The 20,376-nt window shown below is 42.3% G+C and overlaps 1 protein-coding gene across 2 annotated transcripts in view; it reads right to left on the reverse strand.

Moving 5' to 3' along the window:
- Positions 1 to 20,376, reverse strand: part of Uggt1 (UDP-glucose glycoprotein glucosyltransferase 1) — a 94,752-nt gene that overhangs the window by 39,728 nt on the left and 34,648 nt on the right. For both annotated transcript variants that reach the window (XM_029538484.1, XM_021197311.2), the window contains exons 9-16: positions 19,956 to 20,056; positions 15,085 to 15,184; positions 14,055 to 14,115; positions 10,225 to 10,316; positions 8,148 to 8,298; positions 6,617 to 6,736; positions 2,550 to 2,635; positions 1,001 to 1,136 (exon numbers count right to left, since the gene is read on the reverse strand). In XM_029538484.1, the coding sequence (XP_029394344.1) occupies positions 1,001 to 1,136; positions 2,550 to 2,635; positions 6,617 to 6,736; positions 8,148 to 8,298; positions 10,225 to 10,316; positions 14,055 to 14,115; positions 15,085 to 15,184; positions 19,956 to 20,056 (847 nt within the window). The remainder of the gene's footprint in view (positions 1 to 1,000; positions 1,137 to 2,549; positions 2,636 to 6,616; positions 6,737 to 8,147; positions 8,299 to 10,224; positions 10,317 to 14,054; positions 14,116 to 15,084; positions 15,185 to 19,955; positions 20,057 to 20,376) is intronic.

Below are 20,376 nucleotides of genomic sequence, written 5' to 3' on the forward strand. Positions count from 1 at the left end.
CTTCCCTTCCCTTCCCTTCCCTTCCCTTCCCTTCCCTTCCCTTCCCTTTCCTTTCCTTCCCTTCCTTCTCTTCCTTTTTCATGACAGTGTCTCACCATGAAGCCCTGGCTAGCCTGGAACATGCTATGTAGATGAAACTGGCCTTGAACTCACAGAGATGCCACTCCACCTGATTTCGGGAACTAAAGATATCTTGAAATGACCCCATCAGTTTATAAACACTTTATACCCTAAGTGCAGGGGCTAACAATGCTTTAAGAAGTAATAGAAGCCAGGTGTACTAGAACATGCCTGAGACAGCAGGTACGTGGGAAGCTGAGGGAGGTAGAGCCAGAGCCTTAGGTGAGCCTGAGATATACAGAAAGACCTTATTATCTCAAAAGAAAAAAAAAAAAAGCAAGCAGGTGTGGTGTTGCACATCTGACAGGCCAGCCCTGGGGAGAAGGCAGGAGCGTCAAGGTTAGCCCTGGCTATAGGAGACTATCTTCAAAAGAGAGAGAAGAAAAAGAAGAGGGGGAAGGGAGGAAGGAAAGAAACCGTAAGAGAAAAGACTGGGTACTTTGAAAAACAAGTAGAGAACATCACATTGCACAGAGGCATTAACTGGGGATTTCATATAAGCAAAGGGTATTCTATAATATCCCAGAAGGCCCCAAAGAACATCATCTAACGGCCAGCATTATGGCTCAGCAAGCCTAACCCCCAAGCTTGATCCCAGATCCTATGACAGACGGAGAGGACCCATTCCGAAGGTTGTCCTCGACCTCACACGAGTACTGTAGCCTCCCTGCCTCCACACCCCTGCCTCCCTCAAGCCCCACATAATAATAAATTCTAAGCACAAAAAAAAAAAAAAAAAAAAAAAAATCATAGCAATCTACACATTCTCATCAGTGACACAATAAAGTATAAGGAACCCTGAAATATAAAACACCAGAGTGTATATAAGAACTTTAGAGTAATTTAAACTAAGCATTTGCCATTTTGGGTAAGAACATACCTGTGTGAGAGTCTGGAAGGCGTGATAGGCATCCACTTCCTGAACCACATAATTATACGCTCTCAGAACAGCGACTCCAGCATCTTGCATCCCATCAACATCTTCAGAATCATTGACCACAAAGATAAAACCAATCCTGCAGAGGGGAGAAGAAAAAGGGGCATCTTCTAGGCTCCCCTTCAATGCCCAGGGCTCAGGTGCCTTCTTTCCCTACGTCTGCAATCTTCCTGGCCCTTCATACAACACAAAAGTTAAGTCCACTGTGTACATGAACCAGCTCACAGGTTCTCAGATTCCCTTTAAACACAGCATGCCATTTGCATTTAAACACATCTTTTAACACAACTTTCCCCATCTGCCAGGTATTCAAATCTAAATGAAGATTTCACTGCACTCAATCATCTCTGCTTTTTCTGATCTTGACAATCCTTTTCTTCAAAGCCCCTGGGAAACCTGGGTCCTCCCCACAGAGCTCCCAGTTTCTAAAGTACTCGGTCAAACACATTCTTACAACCATTAAAGTTTTGCAAAAGCTGTTCCAAGAGACAACAAAGAGGACAGAGCATTCAGGCAAGCAGACCAAAACTCAGTCAGGGCTGAGCAGGGAACACTGAGCAATGTTTGTTTACCAGGAGCTCTTTGTCCTTTAGTTTCTTCACTTTTTAGAATAGAATCTGAACTCTTATTTTTTATTTATCCAGTCATATGCATGTGTCTTATGAGCCTATGCCATGTATATGTGGTGGTGGATGCCAGACCAGGGAGGGGGATTCCTACCCGGCCTCCTGCTGGAGTTTAGGCAGAAGAGAGACACCTGACGTGGGTGCTGGGACTTGAACTCAGATCCTCTGGAAGAGCAGCAGGTGCTATTAACCAATTAGTCATCTCTCCAACCCCTCATTTCTTCATTTTTACAAACTCAAGTCTTAGCTGGTATAGAGGCACACCCATTTAAGCCCAGCTCTTGGGAGACAGAAGCAAGTGGATCTCTGAGTTCAAGGCCAGCCTAGTTAGTATAGTGACTTCCAGAGCCCTGTATATGTATTGCTTTATATATTATATATTTATATATTATCATATATTATTGCCTATGAAATGATCAAGGGAAACCTAGCTACCTGGTGCCTTGTTAGCAGACCTGCCAATACAACTAACATAGGTAGATGTATTTGTCTGTATCTACAGAGGCTACTTAACATTCTAAGGCATTTAGTTCTTGAAAACCTAACAAAAGTCCCCAGCAAAGCACTACCTGCTGAAATTAGAAACTGTCCTGGCTATGTGGGCACACATCTAGAAATGCTCCCTTCCAACAGGAAGCAAGTGAAGCCACGAACTATTTTCACACAGCCAGTTGTTAATAATTCAATGGCGGTAAGCTTCTATGTGTTTGGAATTAAATTCTCAGTCCCAAAAGACACAGCATCTTACCACGAAGAAGATAAAACTGCCATTAGTGAATCCGACTATTAATTATACTACAATTCAATGGCACCAGACATGTAATCCAAGCAACAAGCCAAGCGTCAGCTAATGAGCCCAGTGTTACCTTAGCGGTATGTGATTGCTGAGGAACATCTCGGCGATGCTAATCAACTCCGCTGTGCTGTCGTGTACAGGATCAACAATGAAAACCTGTCAGAGGAAAAGGAAAACGAACCCATGAAATGACATTCAAGTATTCCTGGGCCAAGAGAAATGACAGGAATCGTCACACACGGAGCCAATCTTTCTCAAAATACAACTGAACCACAAATAAGGGGGTTATAAATAAAAACAGCAGCTGCCACCCACAACATGCAAAGTCCATGGTGGTGGACTTTTTTTCGCTTCCTCTCATGGATTTCACTGGTGTTCCCAACTGCTGATGCCTGTTCCACAGTAACCAACAAATGTCCGTGTTATCAGTTCTCCCACCGTGGGACACGGAGCCTGCCTTTTAATTGTGTTTGTTCCTAAGGCTCCCTGAATTAACAGTCAGTTTAGAACTTATCTCTTACATCATAGCAATAGTGATGGTGTATTAAATCCTCACTATATGCTACCCAGCCTGTACACATTCTCTCACACAGGACTGGGGCTGTGACTCATTTGGTGAAATGTTCACCAAGTACACAGACGCTCTGGATTCAATCTCCAGCACTACATAAAACCAGGCTTGGTGCTGCATATCTGTAATCCTCGCCTGGGAGGTAGAGTTACGGGATCTAAAGTTCAAAGTTATTCTCGACTATATAATGCGTTAAAGTCCAGTATGAGACACGTTGAGTATTACCTAAAATAAAGAAAAAAAAATTTAAAGCACAAAATAAAAATTCACTCATATGTATAAAGAGAAAGATCTGAATTTTGAAAGAAGGGTCGTCTGAAGACTTGAGAAAATACCAGGACTAGTAAGACAGCTTAGTGCAATGGTTCTCAACTTGTGGGTCAAGAATTCTTGGGCATCAAATGAGCCTTTCAAGGGGTCATCTAAGACCACAGGAATATACTGTTACAACCCACAACAGTAGCAAAATTACACTTATTTTACAGTTGGGGTCATCACAGCATGAGGAACTGTATTAAAGGGCTGTATGTAGCATTGGGAAGGTTGAGAACACGAGCCTATGAATCACGCATGGCCAATTCCAACAAGTTCCATCTCTGGGCCCATAAAGTAGATCCATCAGCAGGTATCCTCTAACTTACACAAATACTGCAGCATGTGCAGGCCTGCACACATTCACGCTCAGGGAAGAAATAAATAAATTAAAAATAAAAAAATTAAATAATGAAATAAAAAATTAAAATGAGGAGAGAGAGAAGTCCAGATGATTGCTTCAAGGTAACCTTGGCTCCGGGAAGTGACAGAGAAGTGATGGGGGTGAGAGATCTGCTAGGAAACTTCCTTCCCAATCTTTCTCAAACCGGGAACCGAGGGGTAGGCGGTGAGAAGGTAAGGACAAAGTGTAATTAACAGATCTACTCAACTACTAAATGTGAGGAATAAAGATATTAGAGCCTGAGAGGCCCTGCCTCCTCCTAAGGGGCTAGAAACCCTTAATGGCTGGTGGGGAAGGGAGACTTTTTCTTACGTAGGCAGCCACTGGGAAGTTGCCCGTGCTCCTCTAAGTGACCCTGTGTGTTGGTTGGTTTTGTCAACCTGACACAATCTAGGGTTATTTGGGAAGAAGGGCCCTCAATTGAAAAAAGCCTCCAACAGACTGGTCTGTGGGCAAGCCTCTGGTGCATTTTCTTGATAAATGATTGATGTAGGAGGGCCCAGCACATTGTGGGTGATGTCATCCCTAGGCACTAGGTGGTGCTGGGTTGTGGAATGAAGCAAACTGAGCAAACCTTGTAAGCAAGCTAGTAAGAGCTTCTACTTCAGTTCTGTGTCCAGGCTCCTGACTTGACTTGATGCATGACTCCTTGCAAGATGGACTTAGTTGTAAGAGGAAACAAAAATCTTTCTTCCTAAGTCGGCTTTGGTCATGGTGTTTACTAACATAACAGCAAATAGGACAGAAATTGGTCCCAGAGAATGGGCTACTGCTATGACAAACCTGACCACATTGTTTTAAGGAGGACTATGGAAGTGTTTGGAACTTTGGGTTGAAAAAGTCATTAGTGCTCAAGACTTTAATGAACCATTAAGGGAGCTTGGAAAATGTCCTCAGAGTCAGCACACAGAAGGTGTGGTCCAAAGTGGGGCAAGGTTGCCTTTCATGCTGGCAGCCAAACTGGGTGGTGGACATGCGTTGAAGGCTTGGAGAGGTCCTGAAGGGCACCTGAAGACGGGCTCTCCATGAGAGGGCAAGAGAAGCCACTGACGAAGCTGCAGCCTCAGCTGCAGTAGAGACTCCAGAAGTCAAGGGGTCACAGAGAGAAGGTGAGGCTTGGTGCCATGTGCCAAGGTCAGCGGCCCTGAGTCCAGGTGAGGCTGTTGGTGAAGGTGCAGCCCAGGTGCATGGGAGACCCCAGCACAGAGATGTGAGGACAGTGAGACAGGCACTGAGAACATGGCAGCTGTGGAGGACTTGCCTGAGCCACTAAACAAGCTGCATGTGCTAAGGATGCAGAGCTGGGAAGTGGGGCTGACCCCTCACCTTGCAGTACAGAGGATCATGGGTAGGTCTGAGATACCAAGAACTAAGATACTGAGAACTATATTTTTTTCAGTGTGGAATTTTGGGCTTGCTTTAATGAGATTATGATTGGTTCTTGCCTTGAATCAAGAAAGTACATAATCTACTTTCTATTTTACAGGAGCTTACTATTAGAGAGGCTCTGGACATTTTTTTTTTTTAAGATTTTATTTATTTATTATATGTAAGTACACTGTAGCTGTCTTCAGACACTCCAGAAGAGGACGCCAGATCTTGTTACGGATGGTTGTGAGCCACCATGTGGTTGCTGGGATTTGAACTCAGGACCTTTGGAAGAACAGTCGGGTGCTCTTACCTGCTGAGCCATCTCACCAGCCCCGGCTCTGGACATTTAAAGAGATGTCGGGTATTTTAAAGAAAACTTGAGCATTGAAAGTGTTAGCATGTTTAAAGACTGGGACTTCCAATGACATGCTATGTCTACTATTGTAATATTAATATAACATCTTGAGAACAGACAACAGAAAGCTGATGTTTAATAGTGATGTGTTTGTGTGTAAAGTTGATGACAGGTCAATTGTGGTAACTGTTTTGTCAACTTGACACAAGCTAGAGTAATTTTGGAAGACTGGCCTGGAGGAAAATCGGTAGGGCATTTTCTTGATTTATGATTAATGTGGGAGAACCTGGCCCACTGTGGGTGGTGTCACTATGTGCAGGTGGTCTTGAACTGTATCAGAAAGTGGGTGAAGCAGGGCAGTAAGAAGCACCCTCACTCATGGTCTCTGCTTCAGTTTTCCCTGACTTCCATTCACAGTGAACTATAAGCTGTATGAGGAGATACACTCTTTCCTTCCCAGTAGCTTTTGGTCATGGAGTTTATCACAGCAATAGGAAGCAAACTAGAATGCCGTACTTAAACTCAATGGTTCACAAAGAAGAGAAAGTTGGGGCGGAAGAATAGCACACAAGAGCACCATCGTCGGGACCCCGAGAACTACAAGTGTTTCCACTGAGCCAGACACTGGCACACTCATTTCTCACATAAAGTCCTCACATAGCCCTCTAGCTTTTCTCCTCATTAAGCCAATGACAGAGTTGTAACTTACATAAAGTGAAGCCCATTAACACACACTCAAATGACATGACGGAGAAGCAGCAGTTACAGATTTTTTGAGTAAAAAAACAAAAACTGTCTTAAAACTTTTGACAACGCTTCTCTAACCCTAAAGCTGCTCTAGACAATGTTTTAAATATAAGACTCTGGCAAGAGGCCCAGAGTGAGCTTCAGTTACAGACGAGGTGCACGTGTCACACAGCAACATGAACTGTCATGGTGCTAAAACATGAGCACATTCCAAAGCCCTTTGTGCTTGAACTCTGTGCACAGACAGAGAGAAAAAATGAACATGCTACTTGAGATGGAAGAGAGAGGGGTTAGGGGGAGCGACAGTCACAGAATGGCAGCTACTGGAAGACAACTATCGGACAGTGGCTACAGGACAGCAGCAAGGACCCTACTTACCATGTTATGCAGGTTCTTTCTGATCTGCCGTATAACGCCAGGAAACGTGGGGCGAAGTAACTCTTGTAAGCTTGAAGGCCATGAGTTATATCGGCTATCGACTTCTAGGTTGTTGACCCACTTGAATGATAAAAACAAAAACAAAACACACATGACACATACATATTAATCACTGATGAAAACGATAACTAATGAGACTAAGAATCACACAGTAGATGTGGCATGGTGGCACAGGCCTTCAATGCCACACTTGGGAGGCAGAGACAGGAGAATCAGGTATCCAACCATCTGCCATGACCACACTGAGACTGATGCCAACCCGAGCTATACAAGACCTTGTGTCCAGAAAAACAACGCACAAGGTGAAACTGTTCTCAAATACACAAAGGTGGAATAGAAAAATGAGTAACTGCAGAATGGTCAAGAACTAGGGGAGCTTAGCTGCAATCAACACATGCAACTAAAGACCATTAGCAACAAATACAACTTAAAAAAATAAGGAAATCCACAGGAAATGAGACAGGAATAAGCATAGTAAGTCTATACAGGAATCATAAGCGGCCAGGAAACACAAGACATACAACTACACAGTTTGTGAAATGTAAACGAATACACAAGGAAACTACACATTCATTAAACTGGAAAAAGTTAACAGTCTGTCAATGCCAAAGATTGGGCAAAAATACAGAGCACACAGGAGCCCTCCAGCCACAGTGGTGTGTGCAGTACTCATTAAGTCCTAACTAGAACCACTAAGTACTCCACATCCAGGCAGCCATCCCAACCGACCTCTCACATGTGTGCAGGAAGACAGGTCAGAGACCCAACATGGAAGAATCTCCAACAGCAGGAAGGCAGAAAAGAAGGCACAGAGACAATAAGTACCTGTCGTGTGGATAAGACTACTAACTGGAAATATATGCTGTACTAATAGGTTTAAATTATGCATGTTGTCACAGAGAACTGAGACGCAATTGGGAAAGTACATGCTCTTCCCAAGATGTTCACGTAAGCCCTATGAATACACAACACAGAGAATGCTTTTCTTTTTTCTTTTTAAGATTTATTTTCATGGTTTTTTAATTATTTGACTTTTTGTGTGGGTATGTGCACATGAGGGCCAGCCTGAGCTTAGTTACCTGATCATCCTGGGCCTGAAGTCACAGGTGACTGTGAACCCCAGATGGGGATGCTGGGAGCTGAACTCAGCTTCTCAGCTAGAGCAGTGTATGGTTTAACTACTGAGAGTCTCTCCAGCCCTGGAAAGAACGCTTCTTCCTCATAAGGGTTGGAAGACAACTTCTGAGGGCATGTGAAAACCTATCTTCTGCCCAGAGCAGTAGTGCATGCCTTTAAACCCAGAGACAGACAGACAGACAGACAGACAGACAGACAGACAGGAAAGCACATGCCCATCTTATTGCAGAGATACAATCTCACATAATAAGCACTTATAAATCTTTGAATTAAATTAAAAAGCTGTAAAGTACCTGACCAGAATTCCTCAGGACCACTCAGAATTAATACTCACGGAAATAGCAGGACTCCTGATGTCTACTGCGTAGTCAGTCTCAGAGGGCTGGATGTTCAGCTTCAAAATATTATGTAGAGAAAGGCCTTCTATTCCCAGTCTGTGCAGACCTTCCATTACCCGGGCTTCATTCCTCAATGTATCAAATAGACTGCAGGAAAAGCAAGGTTTCTAGTCAAGGGTAGAATACTTGCCATGGATTCAATTCACAACAGTCCACATACACACACACACACACACACACACACACACACACACACACACACACAGTTCTTCTTCCCTCGTTTCATCTGGTCAGAGGCTGCAGGACAGCGGCTTCATGTGCTTTCCATTCACAACAGTCCACACACACACACACACACACACACACACACACACACACACACACACACAGAGTTCTTCTTCCCTCGTTTCATCTGGTCAGAGGCTGATGGACAGCGGCTTCATGTGTTTTCCTGGTCCTGCTCATTTAAATCCTCAGTGGACATGCAGCGCATCTCTCAGTATAAACTTAGATTATCTCTGTATGAGTAATGAAATAGCCCTCAACTTATACTGCATGGTATGTGAGTGGAGGAGTGTGTGCACATGCATGTGCGCACGTGTACACCTGTGTGTGAGCATGGAGGCCAGCGGTCAGTGTCGGGATCTTCATTGCTCTCCACCTTATTTTCTGAGGCAGAGTCTCTCGCTGACCCTGGAGTTTACTGATCCATCAAGACTAGCTGGTCAGAATGCCCCATGGATCCCCGTCTCACCTCCCCAGCAGCAGGATTACAGGTGTATACCACAAAGCCTAGACTTTATATGTAGGATCACAGGCCTAAGCATTTCTTTGACTAAGCCATCTCATAGCCCTACACCACGTTTTGTTTGTTTTTTAATAAATGTACTTATTTGCTAATTATTGCATGTACTTTGTGTAGGATGTGTAAGAGTATATCTGTGGGACTAGTGAGATGGCTCAGTGGGTAAAAGCACTGACTGCTCTTACAAAGGTCCTGAGTTCAAATCCCAGCAATCACATGGTGGTTCACAACCACCCATAATGAGATCTGACGCTCTTCTGGCATGTCTGAAAACAGCTACAGTGTACTTATGTATAATAATAAATAAAATCTTTGGGCCAGAGTGAGCAGGGACTGAGCAAACGGGGTTGATCTGAGCGAGCAGAGATCCTGAAATTCAATTCCCAACAACCACATGAAGGCTCACAACGATCTGTTCAGTTACAGTGTACTCATATACATAAAATAAAGAAATAAATCTTTAAAAAAAAAAAAAAGTACGTCTGCATGTGCGTGGATTCAGTTCTCTCCTTCCACCTATATGTGGGTTCCAGGAACTGAACTCAGGCTGTCAGGCTTACATGCCAGATGTCATGTGATGTCACCTGCTGAAACATTTCACAGGCCTTTGTTTATTTATACTTCATCTTGTGTGCAGTACATGTGTGTGTACATATGTAGTTTTTATGTTTGCAAATACATGCATATGTGGGTGGAGAATAGAGGTTCACATCAAATAACTACAACTCCAAAGATATATCCTTAAAAACACTCAAGCCGTGCCGGGCAGTGGTGGCGCACGCCTTTAATCCCAGCACTTGGGAGGCAGAGACAGGCAGATTTCTGAGTTCGAGGCCAGCCTGGTCTACAGAGTGAGTTCCAGGACAGCCAGGGCTATACAGAGAAACCCTGTCTCAAAACAACAACAACAACAAAAACAAAAAAACCACTCAAGCCTTGCACTGCCCTGATCCACAGGACAGAAAGAATCATGCTGCCACCCCATCAGAGCATGAGTCCAGCTCCGGCGAGCTATGAGCCTTCCCTCATGCTATGCTGAGGAGAAATGTGAACCTGAACACTGTCAGTTATAAAACCTGAGGGAGGGAGGGAGGGAGGGAGGGAGGGAGGGAAAGAAGAAGAAGAAGAAGAAGAAGAAGAAGAAGAAGAAGAAGAAGAAGAAGAAGAAGAAGAAGAAGAAGAAGAAGAAGAAGAAGAAGAAGAAGAAGAAGAAGAAGAAGAAGAAGAAGAAAGAGAGAGAGAGAGAGAATAGAAACTATTTTGCATACCTGAATATATCTTGGGTGTCTAAATCGATATGAAGTCCATTGATGAAGAGCGCTGAGTCTCCAGGCTGTAACCCTATAGTTCCCTTGAAGTACTGAAAGCACACACAAAGGCAGGGAGAGCACATTTAGCAAAGCTTGTCTTCCTGGGCTTTACTGCCCACATGAATCTTGACATTCCTAGGCTAGGTTAAGACTGGCTTCTATATTCTCCACACACCCTCCCCTCCTGACTGGGCCTCCATCTTTCATCCTCCCCTCCTCCCTCCATTCTGATAATGACAGGATGATTTCTATAACACTGGTCACGAGGAGCACGAAACACCAAGGGTCACGTATCAGGAAAGAAAACAGAGTGGCCAGGGAGTGGCTCAGTGGATAAAGAAAGTGCTTCCTATGCAAGAGGGAGACCTGGGGTTCAAATCCCCAGAGCTACGCACAGGAAGACCAGGTAGGCAGGCGTTGGGATCCATCTGTAACCTCAGCACTGTGGGAGGGATGGGACCCCCCAAAACAAGCTGGCTAGCTAGATAAGCTGAATGTGTGAGTCCTAGGTTCAGTCGGAGACCCTGCTTTAGTAAATAAAGTGGGGTACAAATCAGAAACACACCCAACATCAACCTCCAGCTTCTGTACACATACACCCAAATGCATACATACCCACAAAAATGTGTTCCACAAACACTCAAACACATACATACATGCATGCATCCCTCACACACAACAGAATATAAACAAGACTAACTGAACAAATATTATCTCTATTTAATTTTTAAAATAACATGTTTCTTCTTGGCCCCACAATACAGTAGGATATTTATTCTTTTGAGTTCCTTTTCCAATAATTCTCTGGACTACAAAGAATTAAAGCTTACAGTTCTGCCTTATGTGGGACACCAATGGAATGTACATATTTGTTCACTGCCTTAGGAAGCCCTTTACAATTATCTCCTTAGTACTGAAGGCAGATGCTATCTACAGTCAGTGTCTCAGGAGGATTCTCACTTCTATCAAGTCACATGGGGTCTGGAATTCCCCCTTACCTCTGTCGGCAAGTGCTAGATTACAGTGCATAAGCTTTGCTTTTTTATGCTTCTGTTGCTTTTCCTGATTGTGATGTCAATCAAAGCTGAGCTGGCAAGCAACACAAGGGCCCCTTAATAAAGTAGAGAACTGGAAGAAGTACTCTAGACAGTATAGTGGTGCAGTACTCTAGACAGTGCAGTGGTGCGGTACTCTAGACAGTGTAGTGGTGCGGTACTCTAGACAGTGCAGTGGTGCAGTACTCTAGACAGTGCAGTGATACAGTTCTCTAGACAGTGCAGTGATACAGTTCTCTAGACAGGACAGTGGTACAGTACACTAGACAGTACAGTGATACAATATTGCTAGACAGTGGAGTGCAGTGCAAAGGGAGTTACCAGATACGAACAACAGAATTGTTGAGGAACACCTTCACTTTCCAGTACTCAGAAGACTAGGAAAAAGTCTATTTCTGAATTCTAGCACTGCGTGGGAAAACCAAACAGTGAGAAGCTGTGTCTCATGCTTCACAGGCATGGCAGCATCAATCAGAAAACTATGAGAACAGCACAAAAATATAAAAAACACACATCTATATCTACAGCAACGACAAAAGAGGCTATAAATCTGAAAGAACAAAGAGGGGGAGGAAGAAGGAAGAGAAGGAAAGATGTAATTATATTATAAACTCAAAAAATAAAACATAAAAGGTTTTAAATATAAAATACAACAAAATTTGCTTAAAAACAAAAACAACAAAACCCAAGAAATGATGGAGAGCTGAAGCAGCTAAGGACTGGAATTCCAGGCCAGGGAAGGGTAGGCAGGTAGAAGCTCTAGCCCTCAAGCCAGCTCAAGTCATCTCCCAGAGTGCATGTGAGACGCCAGATGTGGCAGTGTACATACATGTGTTAACCCAGCCTCCTACAGCACAACCGGCATGGAGCACACAGGACAGCATCAGAGACAAGACAGGGCGTGTCTCAGCAAGGGAAAAGACAAGAATGTCTCCTCAAAGTGTCCTCTGACCTCAAGAGTGAGCCATGGTATACTTACATGTGCATGCACGCACGCATGCGCACACATACATACATACATGCATACACACACACACACACACACACACACACACACTTAAAATAAAATAAAATAAAATAGAAAAGAATTGGAATTTTCTCCATGGGACAGTTTCAAATCTGCTCACTTGGGCCCCTGAGATGGTAAGAAAGACTAATTCTGAGCTTGCACATGTAACCCAATGTAGATCAAAATCTGAAACACAGAGGAGATTTCACAGTGAGAAAACTCATCACACTGGATTTAAGATTTCATGCACACTTGTGTTTCATCTTTAAGAATTTTGTATGCATGTATTTATGCATTTTTAAATAACATGCTTTACTCAAAAACATTAAAATCCAAGAAATACAAATATAGCTCACATAAGTTAATGTTCTCCCTCCCTGGCATGTGGAACTGTCAGAACATGAACCAAGAATGAATGGAGTCATGTGAGAGAAATTCTAAGTGCTTGTGAGAAAACTCTAAGAAAACAAGACAAGAGTCTTGTGGCCTCCATTCCTTCGAAAATGCAGAATTGTTCTTGTTCCCATGTTCCTCCGAGGTGTGCTGGTTACGAGTGAGTTACATCAGCTGCTCATTACAGCTGGCTGTTGTTATCTGTTTACACACCTCTCTAGAAAAACATGGTTTTTGCCAAATGTGGTTTGCCCTTATGATTACTTTACTCTGTGACTCTTCTTAACCCTGAGAGTACACACTGTCTGACGCTCTGAGGAAGGCTGGCTTAGCATGAGACATCAGTCCACTTCATTTTCAGGCTTCATTCTCTCAGACCCCACCACCCTTAGTACAGTAAACAGGGGATCATAAATTCAAAGGTATATTTAACACTGCTATTCTGGAAAATAAATGTACATGCAATTACTAAATTGAGTGTTTTTATTTGTTTTTTGAAATAGACTCATGTGCCCCAAGCTGGCTTCAAACTCACTACATAGCCAAGAATGGAGGGACCAAGAAGTTCCAGTTCTCCTATCTCTACTCTCACACATGGAGGTTGCAGGTGTAGTTACCACCACCCACGGTGATGTTTTTAATTTAGTAAGTATGTGTGAAGTATTTGGTTTCTTTTTTTCTCAAATCTACTTAATTAACTAACATCCTACACATAATGAAATCTAAGGGTAGAATGGCTAATGGTGTGGTGGCACATGCCTTTAATCTCAGCACTTGGGAGGCAGAGGGAGGTCAGACTCAGGACCAATCTGATCTACAGAGTTCTGAGACTATCAGCAACACAGAAGCCCTGCCTTGAAAACCATGAGTGATGGATGGATGGATGGATGGATGGATGGATGGATGAACACACCCACAGCTCTAGGCCAATGGATGGATTCTGGAGCAAAAGGGAGCAGTGAAAAAGCAGAGCAAAAAGAAGGAGCAGTGAGCATCCTGGCAGCCTCCAGGAACTACATGTGGGACTGACAGGAAAGGAGGACAAGAACCCAGCTTCCATGTGGAATGCACAAAAGGCAGGAACGAAAGGCTTAAAGGAAAAATGCTTAAGAGGCCCACACTCCCTGTTGCCCGCACCCCAACCTCCAGTCAGCAGCCTCTCCTTAAACAAAACGCTACAAATCTGATAAAAAGTACTGGATAATAATAGTATTACTAAGAGGAATGCTACTAAATGCCACTAACTTAATTCTAAGTCTCTTCATTTTTTAAAGCTACAACACAGGAGTGTTTTCTACAACAGTGGAGTATTTTCTAACAGTCAACAATACCTTCTGGTTCTCTTCCACTTCCGCTCTAAGCTGAGCACTCACAACCGTTTTCGTTATTGCTCTAAAAAAAGATAAAAGTATGATCAGTGTTTAGCTTAGCATTCCATATAAAGGTCTTCGACGTCCCTGTTTTTAGACATGAAACATATGACTCAATAAACTATAAAAATAAGAACTAAGTAAACCTCACAGCTGCAAAACTGGCAATTGTGTTCACCCCGCAGATGCGGAGAGCCACATGGGGGCAGGACGCGACAAGTCACTGTGTGGCCCTACTCCTGATGTGACATTTGCTGCTCAGATAACTAGCCAGCAGAAACGCACCCAGGCTGACTGCTCGTCCTATTAAGTCCCCTCGTGGAGGCTGAACCCTGTGTATCTTCCAGAAGTGTAATGGCTTAAGAAACCTTACGTAGGCACTCCAGGGTAAAAAGGAGCTTACTCAGGAAACTCTTAGCCAAGAATTTAACTTTAGTTAATTGAGACAACATCCGGAAAAGTTTCTAAGAATTTGTCTTTTAGACAATTTTGTCTCGCATTCATAGGAAAGAGAGTAACATTACAGAATAGACGGCAATGTCAGGAAATTCATTCTGTTACTATGAACAAGTCAGTCTCCCTGAGTCTGTTTCTAAGTCAGGACCCTGAATCCCTCTTCTCTCTTCCTCCTCCTTTCGGAAGAACTGAGGATTAAGCCCGGAGCCCTGTGCACATGAGGCAAGTGTTCTGTCACTGAGCCCTAGACAAAGCCCCTCTTCTTCAGGATTCAAAATGGCAGTATGGGCCAGACTGTGGATCAGATGATGTGGCCTAAGTGGGGCAGTGCCAAGAGCATCTAAATCCCTCTCTCTTCAACCACACAACCAACAGTTGTCACGTGTTAGAAAGAAGACACTGATCACAACGGTACTTACAAATAAGTTTCACATCCAACCATTTTTACATTTTAGTCACATCATGTTCTGTGCAAACATGAAAACAACAGGGAACAACGTGAATGAGAGGAATGTACCAAAACCTTAGCACATACCTGGCTTTGGTAGGAAAGTTCTGACTAATGTCCTTCATCACCACCAGAGATAATGCCCCAGAAGCAGCCAAGATGCGGGCAGCAGTCTGGAAGCTGAGATCTGCACAACAGCACGTGTGACATTAGAGCACAGGAATCCATGGTAATGATGGTAGACAAAGTCCCCAACACTACCCACAATCCACTGAGGGTGAAGATGCCACAGAATGGAACTTTTCCATACGGTGTCGCAGGCTTAGATCAGACCTCGTTCACGTGGACCCTGGAGTTTTTACTACGTTATTCATGGCTACATTCATAAAGTCCTAGAGCGTGTAATAACTAACACATCTAGCTGAAGTGAACTTGAGCCCAAATCCTGTTGTTGTGTAGATTAACCATGTATTATAAAATATATAGCATTAAGATAATTTACCCAATGACCTCTGGGGAAATATCTTGAGAAAAGTTTGGAATATTCTTTAGAAAAGAAAAGTGCACATATATTCTGCCCTTCCATGCCTTTAACACTCTACAGATGCACAATGAAGACATGTGTACAAATATGTACAGGAGACCAGCTAGAAGGCTCAGTGAGTATAGGTGCTTGCTGCACATAATGCAAGCCTCATTGATTGAGTTCAAGTTCTTGGAACCAAAACAAGGATGGACAAACCAAGCTCTACAACGCTGTCCTCTAACCACCACATGGGCATTATAGCACACCAGCCTACATAAACACATTGATAATAAATTGTAAAATGCATGCAAGACCGTGTTATAGCTCAGCGGTAGAGTGTATACCCAATGTGAGGGCCTAGATCAAACCCTCAGCACTATTTAAAAAAAAAAAAAAGTATAAACCTAAAATTAAAAACTGTCACTTGGGTTTTTAAAACGTATGCAAAGAGGAACATAAAAACAGCTACATATTTCTCGTACTGTAAGATTATGTATCTGATCCAAAAGGGGCGTGTGTATCACTGCAGCCTACCTAATGCTATGTGTTTACAGGGGGTTTCCTTTCTTCTCTTAGCCATTCTGTCTTTAAAATCTGAGGTACTGGAATCTTCAAATCATAGGCATAGATGACGGAGAAGAATCCCAGGTCAATGGCATAGACCAGATGATCTTCAACAAGATCATAGAAGAAAACTTCCCCAAACTAAGGAAAGAAATAGACATGGATATAAGAAGTACATAGAACACCAAAGACAAGACCAGAAAACACTCCCACAGTATGAAAGCTACAAGAGAAAAAAGTGCAAGACAAATAAAGGGAAACCCACAAAAAGAGTAACAGCTGACTACTCAGTAGAAACTTTGAAAGCCAGAAGACCCTGGAATGAAACACACTAAGTTCTAAGAGGCCCTGGATGCTAAGCTAGACAACTGTGTCCAGCAAAAGTATCTGCCATGGTTGAAGGAGAGTGCAAAACAGTCTGTAACATAAAAGGATTAAAAGAATTCCTATTTACAAAGTCAACCCTCAAGATAATATCTACTACAAGCAGTAATGTCAGACTGAAAGGATGAATAATGATATCTGCAAGTCTGTACAAAGAACAAATGATGTTATAATTAATGAAACAAAAAGCACAACTGAGAACAAAACTTTCAGAGGAAAAAAAATATTGCAATCAATACACACCTTTCAATAATAACCTTAAATATTAATGGCCTCAACTGCCCAATCAAAAGACACAGGCTGGCTGAATGGATGACGAAGCAAAATCCTTATCTGTGCTGTATATAAGGTCACCTCAGCTTTACAAACAGGCACCATCTCAACAAGAGAGGAGAAGGGGAAGCACTGCACACAGAAGGACTGAGAAGCAAGCAGCCACGGCTCTCCGAGGCTCCAGACTAAACCAACAGAAAGCAGGAGGGGGTTCCCCTACTCAAGGGAGACTGAACAGAGAGGACATTGTAACTACGCATACACGCATGACTTTCTGGTGCACCCGATTTCGTAAACAAATCTTAGACATAAAAAATTAAAGACAAAGAGTAGCATCAACCTAATAGTAAGTAATTTTAATACTATACTCTCTCGAAATGACAAAACTCAGCAGAGAAGCAAGAGAATTTAATATATAGTGTCATATATCAAGTGATCTTAACAGATTATAAAGTATTCCACATAAACACCAGAGAATATAATATACATTCTATTATGAGCCCATGGGAGCTTGGCAAAAACAGACCATATCCTAAGACACAAAAAAAATCTTAACAAACTCAGAAAAACAGAAACAATACCACGTATCCTATCTGACCACAATGCAATGAAACTTCAAATGAACAGCCAGCAAATCTCTAGTGAGTGCACAAACTCATGGAGATTAAAAGACACATTACCAAAAGATGAATGAATCAAAGAAGAACTCAAGAAGTTCCTGGAAGTAGATAAAAATGAAAATACAGTACAGCAAATCCCTGCAGCACATTAAGATCAATCAGACTTAGAGCTCTAGGTGCTTACATTAAAAAATTAGAAAGACGGGCTGGCGAGATGGCTCAGCAGGTAAGAGCGCTCGCTGACTGCTCCTCTGAAGGTCCTGAGTTCAAATCACAACCACCCATAATGAGATCTGACACCCTCTTCTGGTGTGTCTGAAGATGGCAACAGTGTACTTATTTATAATAATAAATAAATCTTTGGGCTGGAGCAAACAGGATTGACCGGAGCAAGCAGAGGTTCTAAATTCAATTCCCAACAATCACATGAAGGCTCACAACCATCTGTACAGCTACAGTGTGTACTTAAATACATAAAATAAATAAATAAATAAATCTTTAAAAAACATTAGAAAGAGTACAGATAAATGGCTTAATGGTCTAACCCAAGAAAAACAAGAACAAAGCAAAACCAACATCCATAAGATGGCAAAAAATATTAAAATTCAGAGCAGAATAATAAAATAGAAATGAAGAAAACAATACAAAGAACCAGCGAATCTTAAGAGCTGGTTCTTTGAGAAATTAAACAAGGCTGACAAACCTTTGGCCCACCTAACCAAAAGAAAGAATGAGATAGCCAAAATGAACAGAATCAGAAATGAACAATGAAACATTACAACAGAAGAAATTCAGAGCCACATAAGGAAATTCTTTAAAAACCTGAATTCCACTAAGTTGGAAAATCTAAAAGAAATGGACAAACTTCTAGATCCATGTAAAACACCAAAGTTAAATCCAAAAAAAAAAAAAAAAAAAAATCAACCCGTGTAACAAATGAGAAGATTTTAAACAGCAATTAAAGCTTTCCAATGAAAAAGAGTTCTGGCCCAGATGGAGTCACACAGAATTCTATCAGACTTTCAAAGAAGATCTACAGCCAATATTTCTTAAATTTATTTTAAAATAATAGAAACAGAAGGATTATGTCCAAACTTCTACTAAGTTAGTACTTCAATATCGAAATGAAAATACAAAAAAAAAAGAAGACTCCAGGCCAATATCCATGATGAAAATATATTCATAAGTCCTCACTAAAATACTTGCAATCCCATAAAGGCAGATAGCAAAAAAGTTATACACCATGACAAAGTTAACTTTATCCCCATGTTACAGGGATAGTTCAACATAAATATAAGTAGGTAACGGAATAAATCATATAAACAGACAAATAATCATATAACCATTGCTAGCCAGGCATGCATGGTGGTACACACATTTAATCCCAGCACTCAGAAAGCAGAGGCAGGCGGATTTCTGAGTTCGAGGTCAGCCTGGTCTACAGAGTGAGTTCCAAGCTAGCCAGCACATGATAAGACCTTGTCTCAAAACAAACAAACAAACAAACAAAAAATCATATGACATCTCAATATATTTAGAAAAAAAACCCAACACGGCTTCATGATAAAAGTCCAGGAACAGTAACCGTGGAGGGACCATGCCTCCCCACAGTGAAGGCTATATATGACAAACCCTCAGCCAACATTGTCCTAAATGAAGAAAATCTTAAATCACATTAAAATTAGGAAAGGAGCAGGGCTGTCCTTTAGCCCCACACCTTTTCAATAAAGGACTCATAACACTAGCTGGAGCAATAAGGTAAGGGTAAGAAATTAAGGTGACAAGTTAAGAGAAGAAGCCAAACTATTTGCAGATGACATGATATGATGCATAAGAAATCCCAAAGTCCACCAGAAAACTTCAAAAAATGGTCAACAATTTCAGCAAAGTGACAGGATACGAAATCAACTTAGAAAAATCAATAGATTTTATAGACCAACAACAAACATGTTAAAAAGTAAAGATTTAGGCTTACCAGGGGATGAGCCCCTAGTTGGTTATCCAACACCAAGTAGTAAGCCCTGAAAGCATACAGCATACATACACAACAACGCTACACAACCCAGCACAGTATCTATTTATGCATATATACATACATATATGTATGTATATGTATAGATATGAATAATAATTAAAAAGAAAAGAGGCCATGAATTTGAGAAGGTATAAGGGAGAGGGTAAATATATTTCAATTTTAAAAGTAAGTGTGTGTGTGTGTGTGTGTGTGTGTCTGTGTGTCTGTGTGTGTGTGTAGGGGTGTGCATATCGTGATCTATGGTAGTCTTAGAATCTAGTAGATTTTATTCAAACTCTGCACTCCCCAATCCCACTGCCCCTGCCCCAAGACAAGGTTTCATTCTATGGCACAAGTTGGTCTGGAACTCATGACACTCATCCTGCCTTAGCCACAGTGCTGGGATTACAGGCATGCAGTACAAATCCCGGTTAGTGTGGTGCTGCGAGTCAAATCTAGGGCTCTGTGCGGCTAGGCAAGCACTCTAACAACTGAGCTACACCCCCAGCCCAAGCTCTGCGTTCTTCTAACACCCCAGAATCCAGCGGCATAGCTCAGTGGGCTGAGCTTCCGTTACCTTGCAGCTGCCAGACTTTCAAGGGGGCCATTTCATTGGTGCTCTCCACAAGGTGCTTCCGGAACTCTTTCAGCTGTCCTTCCAAGGTGGGGTACAGTTCTCTGACAGAAACAGAATAGACTCTTTTCACTGGGTTCTCTCACAGTACACTTAGCAAAGGACTCCGATTTAATCTTCATAATTTTCCTCTCCCAAACCTAAGAAACTTTCCTCAATATGGGCAAAAGATTTTAAAGCACAGCAGCTGTCCTCTAAAGCACATTAATGTTGTATATTCTACATGAAGCTTGTGTGCTACGAACGCATAAACCACAGCATCACCCAAAGAACAACAAGAGGGCTCAGCAGTGAAGGCTTGCCGCCAAACCTGACAACCTGACCTAGATCCCCAGGACTCGGGTGCTGGAGTCAGAGAACTAGG

Source organism: Mus pahari, chromosome 5 (genome assembly GCF_900095145.1).
Source record: "Mus pahari chromosome 5, PAHARI_EIJ_v1.1, whole genome shotgun sequence".
Classification (NCBI taxonomy): Eukaryota; Metazoa; Chordata; class Mammalia; order Rodentia; family Muridae; genus Mus; species Mus pahari.